This window comes from Hirundo rustica, chromosome 4 (genome assembly GCF_015227805.2).
Source record: "Hirundo rustica isolate bHirRus1 chromosome 4, bHirRus1.pri.v3, whole genome shotgun sequence".
In the NCBI taxonomy this organism is placed as follows: domain Eukaryota; kingdom Metazoa; phylum Chordata; class Aves; order Passeriformes; family Hirundinidae; genus Hirundo; species Hirundo rustica.
Genome location: NC_053453.1, coordinates 52,247,217 through 52,266,421, shown reverse-complemented (window position 1 = coordinate 52,266,421; position 19,205 = coordinate 52,247,217). Strand labels below are relative to the sequence as shown.

Here is a 19,205-nt window from a genome sequence, read left to right as displayed (position 1 = left end):
AGAGGTCTGGGGAGCTGGCACACTGTGAGAACAGAAACTGCCGGGGCAGGAAGCCTGTTACAAGAGTGATTACCAGAACGGGCCAAGTATATAAGGCACATCTAACATAGTATGTTCTCCAGAAGTCTGTCCATTGAGATGAAATGCAAGCCTAGTTTTGCAGCACAGTTACACTCGCAACCATCGCTCTACTCCTCAGTATTGCAGGTGGCACCAACACTTCAGAGGAACCAGGCTGGGTGGGCCAGGGTGGGGCTCTTACACATGATGTTTTCCACGCAAAAGCAGAGAACCTGATCTTTCAAATCATATGGGAAACCATTCTCCACCAAAAACATGCATAAAAACACCAGGGCAAAGAACTGAAGTACTTACGCGGCATGATCCCTTGGCTCACCAGCTCCTCCCGTGTGCGTCGCTGCTGGAGCTTCAACTGCAGTACTGCATGACCACAGAGAGAAGGGAGAGAAGGAAACCCATCAGTGCAAGAAACAACTGAAGAGACATTTTCAAATGCATCTTGTTTTCTTCTTTGGATGCCAAGGCACTGGTGAACAGCAGAAGAAAAAGACCTCTCTCCCACCCTGCTGCCCTGCCCTGCTGCAATTGCAGAAGTGGCCCCCAGCAGTCAGGTTTCTGTAGGCTGCTGCAGTCAGGGGGAGAGGAAGTTGCGCAGGGTCTTGGCAGGGTGATAAAAATCCACAAAGCCAGGCCTGTTTCTCAGTTCTTTCTAGAGCACCAACTGCTTTCCAAACCATTAATATTAAAAAAACAAACAAAGAGAAACACCACCTGACAGTCCTCCAATAAACACAGAATGACACCCCAGCTGCTAATGACTCCTGAAAACTCTAATTACTATGTACTAAATGATGTGTCAAAATTGTCGGTCGTTACTCTAAATTACAAGGCTGATTTCCTTCCTCAGCTCAGAAATTCACCTTCAGAAACATCTTGTGAAAGTGAAATACCACAGATACATCTAGAAGTGTCCTTCCACGACAAAAGGAATCCCCTCATCACTAGAATTTTTTGTATTTATTTTAGCATAACAGAACATATTCATGACCTGTGTGAAATGCAATTAGCTGGATTTTTTTTCTAGTGCAAATCCCTGTAAGAGTCATAACTTCAACATTTAGATTATAACAGCACTTTCCCTTTAAACTATGCAATCAAAGCAACATTCTAGATTGTTCTCACAGTGAGGAACCTTCCATATGAAAGCAACCTCTCAAAACTGAAGAAAAAAATTCACTTGAATGTGTAGTCAACACACATGCCTCAAAACAGGACAACCTGAGTATCACTGAATCCCATTCGCAATCAAGCCCAAACTCCTAAGTATACTGAACATAAAATATTATAAAATGAATGGCAATGCTCCTCATTTTGCCTGTTTTAATTTGAATTTCTCTTATACATTTTGTATAGTCCACATAATGAAAGCTGACACAAATGTAGTGGAACCACTACAGAGCAAAACTGCTCTACAGTCTAACTATACAATCTCATTATAACCCTTATGTCTTCTTTCTTAAGTACTTTGTTTGTCCGGTACATTAATGTCATACATTATATCCAAATTTGCACTGTACACTCCCTAAAGTAGAGATCAAAACATTTAAGAAGATGCCACTTTGTCTACTTACAGACATTTTACCTGTTTCTTTCAACTTCCTATCTGCAGTATGCATTTGACTAAGATACATCTTCCAATATAGGTTCTGGTCTTCATATGTATAAAAAAAGAGATCCATCTCTTCCTTTCTGTGGTTGTTTCCACAGTACCTAATCACACTCACTTAAATCATATTTAATTTTCTTCTTGGATTTTTGTGCTTCCACTTCCATTGACTCTTGATGTACATCTCTCTGAAACTGTTTATGTGTGAGTGGAGTGGAGTACCTCTTACCAGTGAAAATACCTCTGTGCACAGTGTACAAACAAGTTACCTCTCTTCTGTTTCTAAGACAAACTACGATTTCTTAATATATGCATCCTGGGCAGGAAACTTCTTTTAGTACATGGAAGTGAGAGAGGGGAGGAGGATGTACAGAGCACCATGGTAATTCTGTGTGGGATCAGCCAAGAGCCAGAAGGAGGAGGAGGGAACACAGAGGGGAAGGAACAGGCCCTTCATTTGGCTGTGAAACTGCAAACAGAAGTGGTAGCTCCAGACTCTTCCTCCCACCTAGCATGAGATCGCACTCCTACTTCTGTGCTAGTGTGAGGCTAGCACAGCTCACAGCTGGGCTGCTGACAGAGCTTCCTATTTGCTGGATTCTTTTTGAGGTTATCAAAACCCAAATCTACACAAGCACTTGACACAACACCTTGCTGAGAAAGTCAGCGTCAAATCTCTCACTCCCCCACCACATCTCATGTCCCCCTGACTGGTGGCTGGACTCACTAGCAGAGACCACAGCCCAGTCCAAACAGGCACCAGTTTTGCATTAGTGAGTTGAAGAGGATGACTGCATAGCCAGAAGCTGTAGTGGAACAACCAGAACCCCAGATATTCGCCAGCACTGAAGGTGGGAGTTGGACTTCATCCTTCCAACAGTACATTGCCATTAAGTGATTTCTGCCCTGTTAGAAGTGGCCCATTAAATCTCTCACTGTATGGCATTACTTCCCCTACTGAGTCATTTAGGGATATCCATGTGCTAAATTAGCACATCTTACAAAATGTATACAAGCAGGGCACAGATGTATAGCATCAGGTCCATCTCCCCAGCAGATAATCTTATTATTACTCATGTCGTCTATTTACGCATCCACTAACATATGTTAGCCCTTTCTGCCACTGACTTGCTACAACCATCTACCTTCCCTCACATTTCTAACCACACCTACTATTTCCCTTTCCCCTCCCAGCCAGGGATTTTCAGCAAAAAACTTCCCCACACGGCTGTGGCTGGCGTTTTTTGCTCCTGGGTACACAACTGTATTGTCACCTGAATTAATGTGCATTTTGCTCAACTGTCTCAGTTTGCCTAAATTATCTAAACTATTTTTTTTAATGTCACAATTTATTCCTCCACTGGTATTTGTTCTGTCCACGCTATTACAACCTCTTGCGTGTGTTTCCAGACAGCACTGGGCTGATCTCAACCAGAAATACCTTTCTGCTTTCTATGATTACAACCAGTTCTTAATCCAATTAACCAGTACTTCACTGAATTCAAATATACTTCTTAAAACCAAAATCCACCATTACTAAGTTAAAGATGTTATAAAAGTCTGTTGCACCTAGAGAAAACCCCTAGCAACCAAACTTCACTTACCCACATGACAGAACCACACTTGAGCAGACTTGTTTTCACAAACTGAAAAGTTGATCAGTGTGATTATACGGCTATTCTTATACCACCTAAATTCTTGATCAAATTTTCCATTTTTTTTTTTTTCCTGGAACTGACAACAGATGAGATACTCACTCACCCTTTGTCAGTTGTGATGCAAAATGTTATTGGTCTTTCACTCTTCTGAAGTCTCCCTGCTGTTAACAGATTTATTAAAAATGATTCTCAGTCAGACTGCTAGAGACTTCATCAAATGACTTAAAATTCTCCTCCTGACTGCAGCCTCCCTTATGAATTTTCTAAATATATCTTATTTCTTTATTAGTTACCATCTACCCATTATATGCACCTTTTATTTTTAAACCCTTTGGGCCTTCATAGCAAGAAACTAGCAACTGTCAAAGGAACCAAACTGGAGAATGGAAAAAAATAATTTTCAGGAATCTTTTTTATAAGAACTAAGTAATTCCTGGAGTTTATGAATGTATATACGTTCGTACTAAGCACAAGTTATAATCAGCCATAAAGCACTTTTTTTTCCCCAAAACCAGCTTATTTTTGTGGCACGGAGGAGGGCAAAAAGGATTATTTCAGTTCACTCCTAAATACATTCTGGCTTAACTAAGTACTTGGAGTTCCCAATGCCATTTCATATATTTAGGAGATCACCTGTTTACATGTGCAAGTGTGTGAATCCTATATATAGATTTACAGATGGCCCAAGCACCAATCCAAGGCTGTTGTACATGGAGCTCAGCCAAAGGTCTAGAATGACCAAAGAAATTCAAAGCTACTCTAAGACAGACTTAAGTGTAAGTCTTTCAGTCACTAATGGACAATCTTCTGTTTCCTTTATCCCTGTACTTAACCTGTAAATCAATTTTCAAATTAAGAATAAATCAGGTCATATAAAGAGCGGTGTATAACTGCTGGCTAGAAAATAAGTTCCAAACTGGCGCCCTTCTAATATATACAATATTTTGGGGGATTTGTATGCTTGTCAGATTTTCCCTCTCAAACCTGGGCATAATTTATTTATTTCACAAGTATGAAACGTTCCCAATTAAATTTTGAACAATGTTTTCATATCACTGATGGACTGTTTGAAGAATTAGTAAAACATTCCAGTGAAATCTGGGAGCAAGGACAGAGGATCTCTGCCAGCAGTTTAAGAGGAGTGGAGGAGAACTACGGTGGTGGGAGATGTATTAAATGACAAATAATATTGTGACACAGCTACTACCAACAGAGTTACCCTATTAGTAAAATACAGCATGTTATGATTATTTTGTGTTCGTCTTAGCATAAAACTTTCTCAACAAGGAACCCACAGGCATATTCCAGGACCACAGGCATATTCTGACAGCTGGTGGCAGCTCAGATTTGACAGTATATAATTAATAGACATAGTCTGCACCCATACGGGTACTTTCAGGACAGCTACAACTCTTGTGGTAGCTCAGAGGTGCATTAGTAGTAAGCAGAAGCAAGAACAAATATCTATGATGAGCTAAGTTGTTTTTTGCAGCTCATCACCTAAATCTGCAGCAGCGTGCCTGCCCTTCTATTTCTAAACCTCACTGCATTTAGTAGTGCGACTACAACTGCTGCAGAAACTAGACTGCAGATTCTGCACCTCAGCATTTCCACAGAGAAAAATAAAATTAAAATCTCTTTTCAAAGACTGTCTCACATACAAGGACAGGTTTGTGTCAATAAATTGATAAAATATTCTGCATTTCCCATTTTTTAAAAACTAGCAAGAAGAAGCACACAGCTGTGAACTGCAGCTTGTGGGAACACTTTGTGCATGTTATATTGAATACAGACTTACTGCCAAGGGGGGTCTGGGCTCACATTTCTACAAAACCTTTCCTGCTAAGGAATCCCAAGCGATACTTAAGGTCACCTAACCAAGGTAATGATTAAACACAGCCATATGGTGGATTACAACTGGGATAGCATGAGCAGCAGTGCAGATCAGGAAGGAAGGAAGGCTGCTAGAGCCCAATGAAACCCTGTAGAGGGACTGAGGGAGGCAGAACTCCCTGGAATTTGGGCTGGGATAGCCATGCAAAATGGGAGAGTGTAAGACATAAACTGCATATTAACAAGAAAGGCTGTATGTTCACAGACATGATTAATCAATTTTGTAAATTCAGTGAAAGCAGTCTGATAGAATTCATCCTTGCAACCCAATAAAAAACCCATGTGATTAGGAAGCAAAACTACTGAAGAACAAGTGAAATTAGCCTAACATCATAACTGAAGTTGAAGAAAGTGCAAGCATAAGCAAAGGCAGTAAAAAGCGATTTAATGCTAATTTATTTGCACATTGTTCAGCACCTCTGGAGAGCCCATTTTGAAAGCATCGAGCAGCTACAGCATCCTCTTAACTCAGAAGGAAGCAAGAGCTGAGACAGAACTTGCCATTTAGTCCAACACCTCTACCCTCCAGTAGTGCCTAAGGAATTTCACGAGAATTTTCACTGGCCTAGCACTGAGCAGGTCTCAGCAGGTTTACTTTGTGAGGGTCAGAGACTATGGATTAAGGAGATGTGGCTCTAGACCACCATTTGCAGCCCACACACACTTCCAATTTTTCAGTCCAAGGTGTAAAACACCATATGCAAGCAACTTATTTACAACACGCAACAATAAAAGACAACTTTGATGACATAGGGTATTTGCTGAACAAAACTGGCACAACTGTTTGTGAAGAACCAGGGCCTCTACCTCAAATATCACAGTGCCATGTAACCACTGCTTTGAAGGATGAAGCCACCTTTCCACTTACCACTCAGCCAGCAGCCCTAATTGCACTAAGGAGAGAATCTTCTCCCTACTTGCTGATTAAATAGTCACATTTGACCAGAAGCAGATGCCAAATTCAGTTTTTGAATATGCAGCACACCAGCTGTTGTTTTCTGTGGAAGCTATATCCTACTGAATTCAGTCCCTTGGAGATGTGGTAAGAACACTTTCCCTCACACCAAAAAATGGTCTCTGAGCATTTTTCAGCTGTGCCAGCTTACAAAACAAATGCTGACTTGCATTAGAGTTTTCATGCTTCAACAAGAAGCCAGAATAGATTCACCAGCAGGGGCAGTATCTGTAAAACTCCAATTTTAACACCTTTCTGTACAGAAGCAGCCAAGGGCTGTTAGTGTACCAAATTACATGTAGGGTCCACAAGAAGCTGTGATAGTTTGTGATCAGTGAGTGAGAATACAATGGTCAAAATTAATTTTCAATATCTTAAATTGATGAGGTGGATTACTTTTTCTGGTTTAGCACTTCATTTTTCTGGTGCTATCGACAACATACTCCACACCACACAGAATGTGCTAGAATGAGGGTTACCAACAAAGAAAAGCAAACTTTTTGGGCCTTTATTTTAAAGGTAATTTTCTGAGCCTAATAGCATTTTAATCCACTAAATCCATTTTATTCCCCACTGCTGATGGGGAATACATGCTGGCTTTGCATTTAAGCAGACTGTGCAGTTAACAGAGAAGCATTTAAGTGGAACTGTAAATGACACCCAGACTGTGGGGATTATATGACAGTTTGCTACCCCGGGAAGGGGATGCCAAAAATTCATGTCCCTCCGTGGGGTGAAGGAGAAGCAGCAGAAACACTGTTGATCCTCACAACTTGCAAGCATCCACTGTTGTTGGGAGCAGCAGCCATACGGTTCTGCTCATCTCAATGCATTTTAAAGAACAGCTTGAAGCAAGCCTGTGCAAAGGGAGAGAGTTAAGTAGAAGTTTATTTCTTTACTGTTTGAAACTCTCTCACATTCCACTATCACTTTTCTTTACTGCAGTAACAAGGGCGGCTATTAAAATGCAGGCAGCTTCCTCCACTCTTCCTTAGCAACCATGCTATGGAGAAAATGGAGTTTGGGAGGGTAAAGAATAGAAAGAAAATTTGGTTTGGCCTCTTCAACTGTTACAACAACCTTCCACACTAGAGGCAAAAGCCACTTATTTATATTCATGCTGTGGTCTTCCCTCTGTGAGTACGATTGGGATCACTCACCCTACACGCAAAGAGGAGGTCTGTGAAGTAGATCATGAATAGGAAACAATACTAGGATGAGGAGCAGTTCCATACTGCAGGTTCTGAGAGTGATGAAAGTGGATTTCTTCACAGAAATGCAGAAATCAGCACGTCCTGCTGCAATGTGCTGAGATGGAAAGGTGTCTTGGGCCAATTTGGGGAACACTGCATCAGAGGTAGTTACTGTACAGAGGACTTGAAACTTTTCATGATGACCTCTTATTTCTTAACCTCTTAGGAAGCTTACGAAAGCATTAAAATTCGTACAGATGAGAACAGGAGTATGATTCTGCCTGATGTAGACCTAAATGCTCTATCAAGTGATTCTTAAAAAACAGAACATTTTCTTCACCTCCGAAGCAACAACTTCTAAAATATTTCACAGTGGATGTGCTAGCAATAATCCAAGGATGCAATGGGAGTCGTATCACACCGGAGTTGGTTTTTTCCATCCAGCACTTCTAAAAGCCTTCAGGCTCTCAAATGCCCAGCAGCCTTAAAAAGCAGCTGCAAAGTACAGAGAGAAAAAAAAAAAAAAAAAAAAAAAGAGTGACTGGCCAATTAAGAACACAAAAAGACAAGGAAAAGAGAAAATTAACTGACTGTCACTCTCAGAACAAGAAGGGATTGCTTCTTGATAAAATCACACTCTTCAAAGCTTCTACAGCTCAAAATATTCTTGGATCATGTAAAACCATTGACATGGCATGCAGCTTACACATGCCTGCTGATTGTCTATATGAGCAAATTCAAGAAGCCTGGTTTTGGCTACAAACAAAATAAACCAAATTCAGAGCAATAGCCCTTCATTGTGGGGAAAATGCCACTGGAAGAGAAATATGAAACAGGAAAAATTTAAAAGGATATTTTCAAATTATGGAATACTGTATTATCTTTTAATGAGTCAATGTTATGAGGCATTAAATAGTTCTCCTAGTGGAGACAGACAAATAGATTCTTTGATCCAGCTAATTTAGCAGAATCAGAAGTCCTAACCTACAGAGGAAAGTGGTCCCCAAAGAGAATGAAATCAGAAGCACAAAGTCAAAACTAAAAGGATCTATTTCCATTCTCGTATTGCCACAAGGTAGTTGGCTCACACAGAGCACAGATCAACAAGCTACCGCAGCAGGCCATTTCTGAGGCTTAATATCAAATTTTATAAATGTAGAAATCACATTAATGTTAATTAAAAACTGCATTTAGAAGATAAAACCAGTATTTACAGCAATCTTAGTTTTGTTAGGACACAGCACTATAAAACAAACAAAATCAGTAGCACCATCCAACCGCCAAGACATAATATGATCTAAGATCCAGACAGGACTGAAGAGTTACTCCTGCCAGAAGTTCTTCAGGGCTCAAGTCAGCACTGGTTTTGGTGGTAAAATGTGGAGATCCTAGAGGAAGAACCAGTTCAGCCCTAGAAGTTTACTTCGTTACTTCTGAGATTTGGTCTGTGTTGCACACAATTGAACGTGCTTATTCCACAGGAGCTACTAATATATATGACTCCAAATAAATGCAAACTTGATTATTATCATGAAAGCTATGCTGAATTTTGCAGGGTTCTTTTCATGTTTATTTAAAATTAAGACTAGTAGTTGCTGTGCATTTTGCAGTATTTACCTGCCTTTACCTTCTTTCTTCATGACTTAACTCCTGCCAGTTCCATTAAACATTTAAGATTTAGGGGGAGTTAATGCCATTTTATTCACTGCTACTTTTCAATGCAATGCCAGTTTTGTCTTCTCTGATACTAAAATTTTTAAATCATATATGTTTGTTACTATTAGTACGTAGGTGTTTCTATTGAACACACAGAAGCCCACTCTTAAACATAAAATCTTGGTACACCTATAGTCCATCTCAGCACCTGCAGAAACTGTTAAAATACAGCTTTAAGAAATGCACCTGAAATACATGTAGCATGGTATATTTAGTAAGATATGCAACGTGTGAAAATGCACAACAAGCTTGTCTGCAGGAAAAGTTGGTTTGCTTTCTCTGCAGGGTACTGAGCCTTATAAAATCATTCTGTCTCAGTAGTACTGGCTAGGTGAAAACTAAGCATGTGAGTAACTAGGCACATATCCATGTCCATGGAATCTGGCTACCACGCATGATCCAACAAGATGACCTGTAACAAAATACCTAGGTGGAAAGGTCTACCCAAAATTGATCCTGGTATCATAATACAGTAAATATTAACTGTAATCACTACTTGTTGATGCCATCTATATACCCATTGTTACTATTTATAGCTGAAAGAGACATCTTGAGGAGGGAGAAACAGAGAATTTCTCACCTCCCTGTGTAAACCTGAGTCACAGTCTACAGTGATTTGTATTTTTCCATGAAACAATGAACAAGGAGGAACTAACATTGCCCTTAACCAGTTTGCAAAGAAGGCCCTAGAAAGAAATCCTCCCAGATAATTTAATATGACATGGCAGATGGGGACAAACGAAGAAAAATGAAGGAACGGGTAGATATATCCTGGCAATTAGATCTACAGCTGTCTACTAAGATGACAGTACAAAAGGCAAACTACACCAGGAAAACACAAGTTCAAACTCTTTTCATTTTTTTCTTGGAAAGGTAGGGTTATCTCTATAAGAAGAAAGAGTTCCAACCATTTCATTTTCCATAAAGATGATACATGGGAGTTGTTTATATTTTTTTCTGAAAAACTATACAGAATAAAAAACCCAAATGTTTTGAGGTACGTCAGAATCTGAACAATTTTTCATTTTATTTAAAACTCTGAGTTCAAGGGATGCGTTTTTGTGGGTTTCTTACAAGCAGAAAGAAAATCAAGCACTGAGACAGCACCCAGACACATCCATAAAACACATGATCGGTTAGATATGTTTATAACACTAAAATTGATGAGCAAATCTTTCCATGTCCCTTGAAGCAAAAGAGATATGGTCAAATACTTTTCCTTCATAACTTGCCTCCCATAGTTCAATTTCTGCTACAAAAGAGTGCTCCAGTGTACAAACAGCCTCATAGATCAAGGTCGTAAACTTCCTCAAACATTTCCGAGAGACTGGTTTTGGCCCAGTGATTCAGCCTTCCCTCTCCCAAAGGGCACGTTCTACAGATAGAGGGTAAAAGTTCCCCTCGCAGGAATCATCTAATGGGCAAGACACCATAGAATTCGTGTCGCAACAGCTGGGACACCTCGACATATGAGCTATGTTTTGGGGTTTTCCACTAAAACATGGAATAACTCTGTATTTCCAAGACCGTTTAAGATTTTTAACCACCTAAAGACCTTTGGTTTGCTGAAACCAAATGCAAATGAGAGCAAATGTGTTCTTCCACAAGTAGCAGAAAAAAATTACTTAGAAGTATGCAAATTTAAGTACAAAACCACAAGTTCTATAGAAAAAAATACTTAACTAGTTATACAGGGAACTCAAAAAACTGGGCCTTATAATTTTAAATTAGCTAGCTTGAGCATCTCTCAGCTTCAGCTGGTTCATTGTGCAGTTATTTCGTGGGACATGAAACAAAAGTGGTTTTGTCCAAGGTGCATATTACATGCAAAACAAAGACTCAGAACATTCCCTATCTAGTTAGCATTCCTTTTACCAGCTTCTATCTAAGCCCCAGCATTCTCTCTTAGCAAGAATTTCAGGTGGATACTGCAAGGATTTGCCATTATTTCTTTAACTCATGGTAATTAAAAACATCTTTGCTTTGCTCAAAGACTGCAAAGAACACACACCACAGTCATGGCATCTGAGGTCCAAATAAAGATCCTGGTACTGCAACAGTCTGACATCTTCTTTACAGTTTAAGTACAAATTCTATTAGAATTCTGCTGCTACTTGTTGCAAGACTCTGCTATGGCCATCATATCATTCTACATTAAAGATCATTTCCTCCACAGGAGCCCAATGTAGAAGCTGATCCCCAGAATCTGCATTACACCTAAAAAGCACGTCAAAGTCCCTCAGAATCTTTTCACTGATGATACATCTAACTACATTCCTTTACCTCCTTTCTTGATGGATTTCTTTCTTTCAAAAAACTTTGGACTACACATCTCCAGGGACTGACTATTGTGGTTTTTGCCACAAGGGGAGATCCACAGCACTGAACAATTTAAGCTACGAGGCTTAATATGCTATCATAGCTATAAATATTTAAATAATATAATTCTGAAAAAAAGATCAATCAAAAAAACCCAAAAAAACCCAGCAGTTCAAAATGGCCTACATGACCACTGACTTCAGACTGGCAGACAAATTCTGCAGATGTTTAAAATGTTACTGCTGGCTCACTCCTCTGCTGAAGAGCACAGAGGGGACTGCCAGCAGCAGCAGATTAAATACACTTCAAGATCCCCTCCAACTGGTAATGGAGGTGGGCTTTCACTCACATCCTGAATGAAAGCAAGTGAAGGGAAGACACGTTTCCCTTCTGTCACTCCCTTCAGCACTAAGGCAGGGAGGTGGCTGCAGGGGACAGCATTTGCAGCTGTAGTTAAGATTCACTGTCACGTGTCAGTCCTGAAGGTACAATCCTTGCTCTACACTGCCTGCAGCCAATGTGACAGATATTATTGGCAGCAGTAAAGAGTCTCTTAGAGAGACACAAAGGTAAGATTAGTTTAGCATCTTCTTCTAAAATGCCGTCTTCTGCCTCTGAAAAGGGAGAATTTGAAGTCAGGGCTGCAAGCAGAAGGACCTCCACACCTAAGTGTAACACAGAAAGAGACATGAACACTTAGGAAGGTGAAAGCGATTAAAACGAATATGCACCAAAATAAGAAACAGAACACACAACAATTTGCAGGGATAGGTTATATGTTGTTGCAATACTGATCAAATTAAGCAACGGGAGCTTCTGGCTTCTATTCCGGTTTCCTGCACTGCTGTGAGATTTGCAGAGTTGAGTAACCAAAGATCGTATCTACTGCCACATTCCATTCCTACAAAAAACACAGCTATAGTCTCCATGCACTTACTACTAGAGAGACATGGAGCAGCAGGAAGCTACAGAAACCCCACACAGATAAAACCAAAACTGGATCTCCCCCTTCTGTCATCCAGTGAGCACCACTCAGCTCTGCCTCCAGCAACCCAGCTGGGCAGCACAATGTTTGTGCCTGACAAGGTTTCAGTGAGGAAGCTTACAAAAAAGATCTTAAATGTGTCAGCTGGTACAGCAGAGTTGTTATGGGAAATACCCTCAGAATAGTGAGATGCCTCTGAGCCACCTTTGGGGACAGAGACCACAGAATGAGGTCTTTAAAGCATGATTGTGACAGATTATTCCTGTACGTATGATGGAGAAATGTCTATCATAGGCACTTCCACTGAAAACTCTCAAAAAGCTACATTTTTACAAAAGGTTTTCACTACATCTGCTTATTTCTGAAACCTAGTTTTAAAATAAGATTGTCAAGAAAGCCTGGATTTCATCAATTTTCACAGCCAATTTTGTAAAGAATTTATGTCCCAAAGCAATATATCCTCTTCTTTATCACCAACTTCTTTCACATTTCTTGTTAGCTGCACCAGACCAATGTAATTTCAGATGGCAAAACTGCAGGCTGGAAAGTTCAAACCTTTGTTCACTTAAAAGAATGTTGATTATATTATCTGCACAATAAACTCTGACAGAAGATGACCTGCACAGTTCTTCTACCCATCTCATCTGTCCTGAATACACTGATGAGCAAAAAACATTTTGTAGTTCTTCTTAGCAATCACCATATTGCAATGTATTTCAACTACTGCAGGTCTGCTTTTAGTTCGGAGAGATACCAGGTTAGTAAATATTACATAGTGCCAAGGAAAAACATCATATCTACTTTTATTAGTCCAAGTAAAAGAAAGAAACTATGAATTCTGCTTGTGTTAATGCCCTTGGGCGGAGTATGTATCCTACAGAGCCTCCTGCAAGAAAAAGCAGATCAATTTGCCCTACAAGCTCACTACACATTTTAATTTGATAAACCTAAGCCACATGAGAAGTCATATCCCATTTTCTACCATAGGTTGCAAAAGTTCTTGCCAAAAAATTTGCTGCTTCTTCATTTTGGATTGAATTTTAATGATGCAGCAGGTGACAAAATCAGTAATTCAATGCTCAGAAAAGACAGAAGATATGGGATTTGGGGCATGAAATGAAAGATCTAAGCGAGCACTTATTTTTGGTATAGATATTTACTAAGTTGTTGATCAATGAATTGCAGGTGTGACTGCATGATTAAAAATTAGAGGTGACAACTGACAGATCTTGTGGATGATAAAAGTAACCAAGATGAGATTTACACAAGCAGCCTGAGATAGATCCAAAAGCAGAAGGAAAACCCACTCCTGTCACTGACCCTCATCTTCAGGCAAGGACTCCAGAAGTTTTTTCTGGATGCAAAGAAAGCGGTTTGAGTTTCATAGTTCTATTTAACATCATAGTTCCATTTTCTATAGAATCCATAGCTCCATAGAATATCATAGTTCCATTTTAAAAAAAGCAGCTGTTTTTCAACAACTTCTGGGAAGTCTAAGCATCAGTCATTTGCTGTTTAAAAGTATAAATAGAGATGTTTTCTTGAAAAAAAAGAACAACAGATAGTTATGAGAAAAACAGTAATCTGAAAGCCACACAAGTGTTTTCGAGCTTTATTAATGTGTCCCAGTTGCTGGGATTATCAGTACGTCAGCACCACTGCCACTGAATATGAAGCTCAGTTCAACTGTGAAGAAAATTCAGTTGACAGGAAAGTATTTACTGGAAATTTTACTTGGTATCATTACTAGTTCAAAGCATTGTCTGCATAAATGCTACTGACAGCTGTACTCATCGCACCACACCCAGTTTCTACTCTTTTTTTGTTTCCTGCATGTGTTGAGTCCTTACATCTCCTTGCTCTTGCAGGTCCACGTCTGCAACTCTTTCCTTTGAGTATTACTTTGCACTACAGAAAGCACTATAATAGCCATTTTTAACAAATTAAGTAGATCACAGTATGGTAAACAAGTTAGCCTCTGTCCCTCTTCTACTCCTCTTCCCATTCCCAACATGAAAATAGCCAGGGCTAAAACAACAGCTGGGGATCATTACACTGACAGAAATAGTTCAGTAAACTTCAAGAGGGAAAAACATGTCATATCCAGAAAAACCAAAAACACATTAGAGTATCAGGACTGAAAAAACATGTGATTTCAACTCCAGGGATAATGCTTTGACTCTTCTTTCACTGATAACAACTGACTTACAAAAATCCTGGGCATTCAGTGTTAACCCTATCCTCAAGCTTCCCGCTCATGTCACAAAGTTAACAAATACCCTGAAGCATCTTTAGTCCTCACAGTCAAATGAAGCACACTGGCTACTAAGTAAAAATAAATTTAAATTGACAGTCAACTTCCAGCCAATTCACATAAATATTTCATTAACTTACCTTCACTGCACCTCTTACTTTTAAGCATAGTCACAGCCTGTGGTAGCAGGAAGAATATACAGGGAGTCTGGTGTGCCTCTGGATCTGCCATAAGACATGCCAGAGCAGATCAGCTCCCTGTATGTTCAACACATTTTCTGTGTTTTAATGGGTCAGAGCACTATTTACATAAATAATTCCAAACAGTGGGATGCATTAGGCCATAATTCAGAAAGGCATCTGTGTGTTTTGTGACTGGCTTCTGACACTGCTTATGCATGAATTTGCATTGTTCACGTATCTCCCAAAGCAACTTCAGGCCCACTCTGAAGCAGGGAGACCCAGACACCCTTTACAGAAAAAAGTCACCCTGCATTTCTGTGAGATGCCTTGGGCACAGGGGCTGCCCTCTTGCTGCGGATCTCCTTGGGACTGAGCGCTTCCAAGTCTACTCTTGGAGGTTTTCTGACCCCTCCTGGATGAGGTGGGAGCAGGGCCAGCTGGACCTTCAGGTGCTGCAGGTGTAGTGACTATAAGGTCTAGATTCCTCCTGAAGAAAGTTAAGTGCTAACAAGCACTTGCATGACTCCTGATCTCTTCAAAGTACTGAACAGATATTAATAGTTTAATCAAAGGCTAAGCTAACTCAAATTACCTCCCATTTGCTGTGGACCAAGAATGTGCACACAGTTCATGCAGATCAGATGGCATGCAGGAAGTTGTTCCTGTGTCTGGGTCCTGAGATACAAATCTTGGAAAAAGACAGGTGAGTTTCACTGTCAGGCCCTGAGTCACACTGAATGTTTTTGAAGGGAGGACTTGCAAAAAAAAAAAAAAAAAAAAAAAATTAGTTTAAGAGCAACAAGTTAAAAGATGTCCAGAAGTGGGAAAATTGGAATTAACTGGGTTTTGAGCAGCTTTCTGCAATTCCCTCTTTATATCTTTCATGAGGGGCTACCATACTGTGGTGTTAACTGATCTAGGAACTGCAAACTGGGCTCTAGTATTTGAAGACTAAATCATTCCAAGGCATTCTTGAACAGAAAACATGTTTATGGATTCCTGAATTCTAGGAATTTTGCAAATAATTGCCCTAACACATACTTTGAAAAATACAAGCTTAAGTTCTTTGACTTCTGCACGTTAAATCCATTTCTGTGTAGAACGGATCACCAGTTCCCAAACTTCAATGTCAAGTCCTAATTCAAAAAAAAAAACCAAAAAAAACCCCCAAAAAAACCCCAAACCCCCCCCCCCCCCAAAAAAAAAACCAACAGATTTAGGAGACATCTGTTTTGCAGAAATCAGGAAGTAAGATGTAGTCTATTCCAGATAGCTGCTTCTCATGAGAATCATTAAGAGAATAGATAAGCACTATCAGTGTTAATATTTGCCCAGTTTTATTAAGAGTGAGGAAGAGAAATGCATGAATTTTCTGTCTTGGTGACAACAAAACTAAGCTGCCCCCTTTTTAGGGGGACCAAAAACTAAGGCACAACAGTCATTAGTTTTAGCTCAGTGCTAATTCAGGACTTCCATAAGGGTTTACACATGGGTGCATCTGTTTCTCTGCTGCCCATAATATTTGACTCCATAAAATACAGTGCATACTACAGCACAAATGCAACAGGCATCCCGAGACTGGCAGGAGACTTGAATGGAGCAGCAGCAAAGCTAAAGGGTTATTATTTTCTTCATCTGACAGGAAAGAAGCTGGCAGCATCTATTTCTCTTCTCTAACCTTCATTTGGTAGCTGGTGGAAAGCAGCTTTCCTTATCATATGTGATACTAGAGCATCATAAATTAGCCATGGGGTAGGCTGACGGCATAGCTGGACTTTGCAGAGTCAACACAGCTTTTCCAATAACCAGAATTATACAAGATTTCAATGGCCTTAGTTCACTTCAACTCGAGGCACTTACTTTTTTGACAGAATTGCTTTTTCCTAGCTGTACATGTTATCCCACTGTACAGCTTGTGATATTTAGTGACTGGATGAAAGATGTATCCTGGCACATCCAAATGCAAAGTGCTCACCTTCTGTGAAAACCAATGCTTGCAAATACAGGACAGATGCAAGTTCTGGCTTTTTTAAAATTTGAGTTGCTTTTTTCCTCTGAAGATTGATGTGCTTCTTTTCTATGTCTCCAAAGCCAATAAAGAAATCTCAGAATACTGCCTATACTAATGGATTTATAACTTGAATTTGAGGACTGTGACTTCAGTTTTTGTTTCCCTGTCCATTTTTTTTTCAACAAAGAATATTCCAGTGAAAACATGCAACAAAAATAGTAATATTTTTAAAAGTTAACAACAAGCTAGCACACAATAGATGTTAAATGGGTTTGGTAGGGGGAGTGCCAACTGGGGGCAGAAACCAACCAGTTTTGTTTGGCAGCTCCAGCAGACCTAGACTACATACCACAGAAAAATCTTCTAAATGCAACTGCTAAAATCCTCTTCCACACACAGGCCATTTTTATGCATCAAACATGGCCTTATTCTATCTAGATTCTTGTCCTCAAGGCCTACTCCCTCTTTATCTTACTTTGCTATCCAAGATGTCAGAAAGGTTTTCCCCTCCTTTCAGGTGACATTACTCACTCTTAAAATCAGTCATCACCTTATTCTGAGGCCACTGTACTCCAGATCATTGTTCCTTTCTGCAAGTTCCTACTAAAATTCCACTTGTAGCTAGACAGATCCAGTATCTCTAATAAAACATAAACCATTGGCTTTTGTGATCTGCCATTCTTCCCTGTAATCCTTTCCCAGTTCCTGTTTGTCAATATTTATTATGCTGCTCACTATGAATGGATCACTGCCTGTTTTCATTCTCAATCTCTTTCAATCCCTCCGGATCCTCTTCTTTCCTTCTAAATATCACTCCCTGAAATCTGACCTTTGTCTACATAATCTTTCAGAATTGTTAAATCCTCATTAAAAAATTGCAGTCATTTGCAGAATACCATTAACTAAAACAAAATCACATTTAGATGTATAAACAACACTCCTTGAACACTCTCAAAGCAAAAGCATACAGAAACTTCCTCCTATGTTCAAGGCAGAGCTGCCACTCCAGAACAAGCCTTTACATCTTTAATGAAACAGCCTTAAAACATTGCCCACAAGAGGCCCACAGACATAGGAGAGAAGAAGAAATTTTAAATTTGAAACCAAAACCTCCAAACGCAAGTGAAATTGTCTGAAGGTCCCAGGATTGCAAGTCACTACGTACAGAGCTCCAGGCTTGTCGAGTGACACACTTGAGTGCCCTCAGCGACAAGAGGTCACAGGAGTCAATGGGAAACCCAAAATCTGGACTACTGCCCAGAAAACAAAAAACAGGCAGATTCAATATGCAAGATAGAAAAAAACCCACAACAGCAAAAAAAGCAAAAAAAAAAAGTAAACCCCCCACAAATTAATTATACAGTGCCTACAACAAAGAAAGCAGTCTGCTAACCTTCTCGCAAGCTGTGGTATGAATCCTGATATGTGCTTGAACAGCTCTTCCCTTGCTTTGACAGAGTCTCTGCAAGCGGCACAATCCCGACATAGGCAGGCTGCAGTGTCTTGGCTTTATCCAACATATTAGAGGAAATCCCTGGACCTGAAGGTGGATTCTGTAACACGGGAGGCGTCCAGGCAAGTGGAAGGGGTGTTTAATCCTCACAAGAGACCCAACTGCAATCCCTCTCTACCAGGTTTCGGTCACTGCACCAAACGGTAGAGCAGAAAAAAAATCAGTTTACTGCTAGATTCCAAGGCTGTGCTTGCATCAGAACAGAGAGGTTCTGTAGGCACAGACAAACCCTGACAGCCAACATCTAAAGATTAAAACCAGCAAGGCTCTTGGCAAAATTTTTCTTCCTACAATCTCAAAACTCAGACAGGAACTCACTGTTTCAGCAAGCAGCTATAAGCAGTCAGCCTCCCAGTATGCAGAGCACTGCTTATCAACAGATGAGTGGACTTCTTTGTGGGGCCACTTGCAGTAACAGCCAACCTCATTCACCCAAAATAGTAAACAGTTGGTTTCTCTACTCACACTGCAGATACCTGCCAGACAGGCAATATCATGTGATTGAGCAGTACTCTCTCTGCATCTCCCGACTGTAAGCACGCTGTGCACACAGCTAGGAGAATACCCCTGCTCTGAGTGCAGAAGCCACGTCTTTTTCTCCTTTCTTGCTTGAACTCTTAGAAATAAAGGGTTTAGCTGTGGAGAGAGCTAAACTGATAATCTGAGAAACAGAGTCTTCATATGCATTTGCCTGGAGTCCACACACAGTTAACAGGAAGCTACTTCTGTGCAAGCACATATTCTCACCCCCTCTTCCCTTAAATCCTCTCTCCCAGCGTAGCAGAAACACCTAACTGAAGATAATCTGCACACAAATCAATAACCCTCTACTGCAAACA

The 19,205-nt window shown here is 40.1% G+C and overlaps 1 protein-coding gene across 4 annotated transcripts in view; it reads right to left on the bottom strand.

Moving 5' to 3' along the window:
* The window catches only part of MRTFA (myocardin related transcription factor A), a 104,428-nt gene that overhangs the window by 30,979 nt on the left and 54,244 nt on the right, over positions 1-19,205 (bottom strand). For 2 of the 4 annotated variants that reach the window (XM_040061133.2, XM_040061135.2), the window contains exon 4: positions 376-441. In XM_040061133.2, the coding sequence (XP_039917067.1) occupies positions 376-382 (7 nt within the window). In that variant the 5' untranslated portion in view covers positions 383-441. Of the gene's footprint in view, positions 1-375; positions 442-18,246; positions 18,749-19,205 lie in introns of those variants that run through there. The other 2 variants (XM_040061131.1, XM_040061130.1) reach the window with 2 other exon arrangements.